Source organism: Lolium rigidum, chromosome 5, assembly GCF_022539505.1.
Source record: "Lolium rigidum isolate FL_2022 chromosome 5, APGP_CSIRO_Lrig_0.1, whole genome shotgun sequence".
In the NCBI taxonomy this organism is placed as follows: Eukaryota; Viridiplantae; Streptophyta; class Magnoliopsida; order Poales; family Poaceae; genus Lolium; species Lolium rigidum.
Genome location: NC_061512.1, coordinates 25408373 through 25415629, shown reverse-complemented (window position 1 = coordinate 25415629; position 7257 = coordinate 25408373). Strand labels below are relative to the sequence as shown.

At 43.4% G+C, this 7257-nt stretch overlaps 1 protein-coding gene across 1 annotated transcript; it reads right to left on the bottom strand.

The window, feature by feature from the left end:
* Nucleotides 1-2473: 2473 nt before the first annotated feature.
* Nucleotides 2474-7018, bottom strand: LOC124656176 (SPX and EXS domain-containing protein 1-like). Its single transcript, XM_047194968.1, has 12 exons — nucleotides 6926-7018; nucleotides 5919-5957; nucleotides 5747-5839; nucleotides 5546-5662; nucleotides 4959-5054; nucleotides 4378-4491; nucleotides 4184-4237; nucleotides 3795-3842; nucleotides 3474-3624; nucleotides 3167-3332; nucleotides 3008-3077; nucleotides 2474-2927 (listed from the first exon to the last, which is right to left on the bottom strand). Exons 1-12 carry the CDS (start codon nucleotides 6992-6994, stop codon nucleotides 2670-2672), a joined length of 1275 nt encoding a protein of 424 aa, XP_047050924.1. The 5' UTR covers nucleotides 6995-7018; the 3' UTR covers nucleotides 2474-2669.
* Nucleotides 7019-7257: the final 239 nt, after the last annotated feature.

The window sequence follows — 7257 nt, the reverse complement described above, 5'->3', positions numbered from 1 at the left end:
ATAACCCTCCTTGTGTCGTGGTAAACTCGGAATAAGAGAAACTCTTGGGTGTTCAAGAACAAGCAAGCTCCCCCACCAATCATTCTTGAAAAGATAAAGCATGAGTTGAAGCTCCCAGTTTTAGCAGTCGCTAAACGCATGAGTAACTTGATGATGCATGGGAGAGTAGGGTGTTTTGTAATATTGGCCACTTTGATTCTTTGTTAAAGTGACACCTTAATTAATTGAACATGGCAAACCTTTTATCCTTGTTTAAAAAGATATTTCATTCGAAACTTAGTGCAATACGTTGGTTGACAATAATAGTTTACAAAAAAATTGATAGTTCGGTACACTTGCAGCTTGTTCCGACAAAATCATGTCCACGCATATGAAATGGAGGGAGTACTTTTTCCTCATCTGTTGATGACTGTGTTGGAGCGAGCATTGTTTTTGTCTCTGGGAGTTCAAATCTTAAGAGCATCTCCAGTCGCATCCTCCAAACGACGCTCGGCAAAAGCGTTGGATTGGTCATTTGGGGAACGACCGGGCCGAATCCGCGTTGGGGGGCTCCCGTTACTAGCCGCGTTCCCCAAACGTGACCTCCAAACAAAAATTAAGTGTAAAAATTGTGTACTGTGTTTCTGATAGAGCCTCTATACACAGAGGATGGGCTAGGGACGCCGAACAATATTTAGAACACGTTCGGACCAAAGCGGTCTTTGGAGCGCGCGACTGGGATAATTTTTTATCCAGCATCCTCCAAATTTCTTTGGGAGACGCTTTGAAGTACGCAAGCTGGAGATGCTTTAAGTTTGCTCTAGGACAATCCAAATGTTTAAGCTTAAACTCGTGATCCCTCTGTGGTCGGTGGCTAGATATCACCTGCAGCCGCAGCACTACCACTGTACTCAGCAGCAAACATGCGACACGTGGCATTCATCAGAAACCATCCCCGGCTGTCTCTCTCGCGCATAGCGGATAGGATAGGCCGCAGCCGCACCTGATTCCATTTTGCAATTTTGCAGCGTCGTTTCTCTCAGGTGTTTTACTGCGCCGCAGCAGGTGCCGTACTGCTAGTGCAGTCACCGACCAATACATGTTTTGGCCGGTGTTTACTTTGCTACGCGCCCATTTCCAGACAAGAGATTCGATTCCAAATTACTTCATCTTTTTAACTGAAACTGTCATGGTGTGCTATAGTACTACTTGCAGCAGCCGCAGTTTGTCTACAATACTACCTGTTTCTACTTTCTAGTTTAAAAATGATAGTGATCTCCTCGAAACGGTCTATAAATACTCTCGACCACGCCACCTTACACTCTCCTCACTAGCTCATCACTCACTCATTCCGCACAAAATTAAGCTCTCCACTTCTCAAGAACTAGTTTGGTTCTTTTTACACAAAGTCATCGTCAGATACTCAGATCCATCGATCCTGCCATGGAGTCCAGGATGTCCAAGAGTCCCCCATCTTCTCCGCCTCCGGCGGCGGCGGCGCACGACTGGGGAGACGGCGACGCGCGGGTCACAAGCCGCCTGTACCTCCACAGGCCCGGGCCGGGCGCGGGGCCGCTCGAGAAGGACGCCGTGCTCCGCCGCATCCGGCACCGGAGGCGCGCCAACCGCCTCCAGGACACGCTCCGCTCGCTCCTTATCCTGCAGCAGGCGGCGCCGGAGCCGGACGGAGACGGCGAGCGGCCAGCGGCGTGGCTCGACGATGCCTTCTCGTCGCCGTAGCCGCGGGAACATTGCCACATTCGGCGCTTCTCGTCCTCCCTCTCCGGTCCGGCGTATGTGGTGTACATTCTGATGTGTCCTGTTCTGCTTTAGTATGTATGTTGTACTTCAGTACTTGTGTATGTGTATTTCTTGTAGGAGTACTACCAATTCAGTATGTAAGCCTGTCTTTATGCAAGGAATACAATTTTTCGGAGTTTTTTTTTCCTGTGGTCAAGTGATTTATACTAAATTTACTGTTATCTGTATTAGTGGCAAGAGAAAAATCACTTCATTTCTCAAACAAACAGAAAAGCAGACGAGGCCACGAGGGTTCCATTTTGCTTTGAATTTTCTCATTTAAGTTAGACTGCAAATAGCTTTAAACAATCATGTGGGTGGTACATACACTGATTACAGACATGACAACCATTAAAACTGAGCACTTCCATTGGCTGTTTCAATGGGGCTATCGTTACTTCATCCGGCCCCAGCCATTATCTGGTCGCACGAAAACACTGAAAAGCAATCTTGTCTGCTTCAGCTAATGATATGATCAACAACAACAAAAAAGGTTTCATTTCTTCAGCATGTGCTGTGCAGCTTATCAAACACTCAGATGGGGAAAAACTTCAATTCATCCCTCTTCGCTTTGGGCTTGCACGTGATTATTACAAATGCATTTGCACCGTTGCAAGAAGAATTTGTGGATAAAGGATCAAACTCATAATCTGATATGCACATTAGATACTCAGATAGTTCCCACAAAAAGATGTAACAAAATTAAATATTTCGGTATTGCTTTCTTTGTTTCATGTGTCAACAAGCATCTCCTGTTGGATTCAACTGTATTACAGATGGCACATGTGCCAACAATTTCATTCTGTGTGAAAACCTATCTTGTATACTTGACCTTTTGAGCTCTATAAGAATATTACAAGTAATGATCGCACTGTAAGAATATTATTATGTCATACTTTATGGTTGTTAGAATCCAGTAGCCTATCTGCTTCCGAAGGCAGCATGTCAGATGACATTTCAAAATTTTGCTTGGCAGTCATCTTGTTCCACTCGTTCTCAACGCGGAAAAACACCCACTGGAACCGCCTCACCATTTCCAAAGCCGTTATCGCGAACACCGTCAGGTAGTTGTGCCGAAGATGTGCTGAAAGCTTGTACGTCCACGTACATCGGAGAACAAGATTGCTACCTAACACCCAGTAATATACCTGCAGAGCAATCACCGAAGTATTAACGAAAAACTACCATGGTTCACTAGCTAAAACCGTTTATGTGCTCAAGTGTGTACCCAGCTCTGGCCATAAAGAAGGTTAGTCAATACACCTGGGTTTTTGAACATGAAAATCCTGGTTAAAATGCTGCAGTGATTGAAAAAATCTCATTAGCAACACATATGCAAAGACAATGTCGATGGTGTAGAAAAGCAAATGTTTGTACAGAATGGCACCTCAAATCCCAATCTCGCTTTATATCCCAGTAGAAGGAATACAGTGAATTCACAACACTAGAGAGAAGCCATAGCGGGCGGTAAAAGCTAATCCACAAGTCAGGGAATACGTGATACTTGAGAGCTGACAAGAAAATCACAGGGACTGCTGTAGAGTATTTGAGTGCTGCATTTGGTACAAAGATGTTGGTAAGTGATTCCATAAATAGCTACCGAACATACAGCCACAAACTATAAGTTGTCCTATCTACATTCTAAACAGGTATGTCATCTACAAATGATATGGTGGTGACTGGTGAGTAAATACCGTTGAGAAGACATGTCTTCTCTTTTGTATCCTTGTACTGTCGGAGGCATTGGAAGAAACGACACAGATAAGGGAGTACCAGAACTAAAGGAATAGCCACAGAGTGGCTACCACAAACTGAATCTGCTTCAAACCAGGCAATTGTCGCTACCTGTAAAAATATCAAAATAACAAAGGCATTATAGGGGAACAAGCTTAATAGTTTCCGCAATTCTTTGGAATCGTCAAAATAAGCCAATATCATGTCAATTGCCTGTAATTATAAAGACTGCTGAGGACAATATGTGCGTAGAAGGAAGAAGAGAAATATGAAGGATTAACCTGACGATGGAGCATGCGACAACCTGAACGCTCTAAATCTGAAAACACCTGGCAAGAAATGCAACAGTTAAGCAAAATGTTAGAAAGATCAAACTGAAAAATGTTCACTCAAGACAACCCACACGTTAAAAACAGTTGTCTACAAAACTAGGAAATAGTACATCACACATGCTCACGTAGTTAGGAGATAATTTTGTTCTTACAAAACTATATAGTAGTATATTGCAGACAACATGAGGACAAAACATAAACACTAGCCTTAAGCAAAATAAAAACACATCCTACTATCTAAACCAGTGATTAGTTAAACAAACCAATGCGCCAAGACTTATTGATAAATCACTGGAAACTTTCTTCAGAAAATTATACAGTAACAAATGACTGCATACCTTTGACATAGATGTAAAAATATCCGCCATGAAGAAGTCAGGGAATGTAATTGCCTGCAGAACAAGAGCACGTTAAATGATTACAAAGACAATCAGGTATAAAGTAGTCAACACAGATCAAAATATTTTGTTTTGCTTGTAGCATATCTAAAGAACAATACCTATTTTAATTAATGAAAAATTGTACAACTTACTTGTAATGGAAGTATTATACGCCATGTGGTCCTCAGAAAGAAAAAGCGTGATGATAAGTAAAACATATCGAAAGGAGAAAGGAGGACCATCAGGAGGATAACATACAAAAGAACCTGCATAAAGGCAGAATGATATGTCAGAATAGAATAAAATGCATGATATTTTTGCTTCTAAGTTGGGGAATCAAGAGCAAGTGGATGGTGCACCATGCAGAAGTCCTAATTCACTTCAACATTACAAAGATACCATCAGTTTGTTTAACGTATATGTAGTATTACTATTGTAGTAAGATGGCCATTTCAACTGGCTTAACATTCAATGCTATCAAATTGTATAAAGAAGAAACTACCGCTCTGATCTTATAGTGAAGTTTCAATTGATCAACTGGCACAAAAGAGTCGGAGAACTCAATGATACACTCATTTTAGTACGCCAACAATATCTTATCATTATACTGCTCACTGGGAGAGCTCAGGGATTGCACAAATTTGATTACTGAATACTGATAAGCACTACCACAAGTATAAGTAGACATAATGTAAACAACAAAAGACGACCTAATGGGCTTAAGATATTACACTGGTTGAGATGCAGCAAGAGACACTTCCCCATGTGAATACAAATATAGGTAAGCTGTCATACTTGTTGGAACAATTAAAGTCAGCCAAGTAGCACACTGCCAATGGAGGAAAAAAGTGTTACTTTAGCAGAATATATGCAAGAGTACAGGTAATATGAGAAACTATGCAGTATAACATCGACATAAGAGAACATGGAAAGAAAATACAAAGAGTCAAGTTACTTGATTGTAGAAACTGCAACAGACAGACTAGAAAATTCTCAAGAATAATTACCATAGTTAGACATGTTCGTTGAGAAACTATAGTAGGGATTATATGTTATTTACATAGAATCAAGATAAACATTGTTGCTTTACAGATTTTATGTACATTTGCCATCATCTACACAAATGTGGTACAGAATAGAGGTTTTTGCAAATAAAAAACCATGCACATCCATAAAAACCCATTTGCCAGAGACACTGCTTAAGGATGCATGCAGCAAAACGGTGTATTGATACTACTCCATGAAGCTTACAGGCCATGGACCAAATGCATTAAAACAAGAGATCGAATGGCTATTTGTAAGCAACAGAAATAGGCCTACCCTCCATATTTCTCGGTACGATAAATGTGTCTGTGAAAGATCAAACACTCTTGCATAATTCACTGATGATTGCTCAAAAACCCACAAGTTCACTCCCCATAACCAAATCATCAGTGCCTACAACAGAAACACAAAGCAGTTAGAGGCATGATTACATCTCCGTTGAGTACGTCACATGTACAATAAGAGAAAGAGACTGACCACCAGAAGGAGAGGATTATAGTACAGGAAAGCCTCGTAGAGAAACAAGTCCCGCAGATCAACACTCATCCTCATGACCGAGTCCCACCCTATCTGCAATTCGAAGGGCACAACATGTTACGATACCACATTGGCTCAATTCTCCAGGGTTGATGTACAGAGCAGTACTGACCTTGCAGCAGCATAGACCCCACAGGAGGAACAATATGACCTGGAGAAGGGACAGATTGGTAAACAAGTCGAGAAGCAGAATGTAGATGAGGCAGATGAGGAACCAACCAAGTGAAACAAACAGGGTATGTTTCCGCACAGCTGGAATCGGTTTGTATGTGTGTACGTAAATTGATTGGTTATTATGCTTAACGTGGAAAAGCGACGGAATGGTAAGCGATTTGAGAAGCGAAATGGAGATCGGGCAGATGAGAAGCCAAGTGAACAGGGTAGTTTCAGTACAACTGGACAGTTTGTTGGTAGTCACAGGATGCAGGAGCGGTAAGAGGTATAATTCCCACAGATAGAGTTGCGTAAGGAGTGAGGACAGGTAAATATGATTGTGTCTTTTGGAGTATATTTTCAAGATTAAATCGATAAAGATAACAAGCAGCAGAACCAGCTAGAAATGGCTGCGCTAAAAGACCATTCCATCTTTTCAGTGACGGAATGGGAAGGCATTTCCTACTCATGTCATGCGAAAATATCAACAAATAAACATCACAAGCTGTACTGTTGTGTTACCGAAAACAAAGGCACGTCCTACACTGGCAGAGAGCTAACGCATGGCATGATTTATTTGCCACTATTACAAGGATTATGCAGTTAAGGGATGCATGCAGAGGCATCAGAACTCAGAAGCGTGCGCTTACATCAGTTAATAATTTTCCATCAACTCAGCTGCCATTGCTAACCACGATCAATACAGTTCAATGGGACACATCATGCTACAACCGGAAGAGCCCCTAATTTAATCCACTCATCCATAGGAAGCCGTGTACCAGCAAGAGACAGCTCGCATACATACTGGATGAGAAAGTAACGCACACTACTAAGCACGGACCACTTGGAACGGATGCTGGTGCATGCGCCGATGGAACATACTTACTACAGTTGGAACTCTGTTTCCATTCCCCGCAGGCCGCAGCAAGCGGGAGATACAGTACAAGGGAAGGGAAGAGTTACTACCTTGACGCGCCAGAGGAAGAGCGGCGAAGGTATGATGGCGGCCGCGGGGATGGACGAGGCGCCCTTCATCTCGGCGCCGGTCCGCGCCCTCCGCGCCCTCACGCCGTGGCAGAGCCTCCTGCGTCTCCTCGCGTACCCTGCGCGCAGATCAGATGAGGCTCGCCGCGTCAGGCGCCGGGATCCGCGCGGTGGGATCTCGTCGCGGTGGAGGAATCCGATGGAGCGGGAAGGCGCGGGCAGGGCGGCTCACCGAGGATCGACAGCACGGATCGGGGCCGCCCGGAGCAGGAGGGAGGGAGGAGCCGTGCCCGTCGGTCAGACGCGGGCTCCTC

Excerpts from the sequence above, each read along its gene's own strand:
- LOC124656176 (XM_047194968.1), bottom strand. The coding sequence starts at position 6,994 with ATGAAGGGCGCCTCGTCCATCCCCGCGGCCGCCATCATACCTTCGCCG. Across the intron at positions 5,840-5,918 it reads GGGGTCTATGCTGCTGCAAG|ATAGGGTGGGACTCGGTCAT; the intron begins GTCAGTACTGCT and ends TTCGAATTGCAG. Across the intron at positions 3,078-3,166 it reads AAGCGAGATTGGGATTTGAG|CATTTTAACCAGGATTTTCA; the intron begins GTGCCATTCTGT and ends CAATCACTGCAG.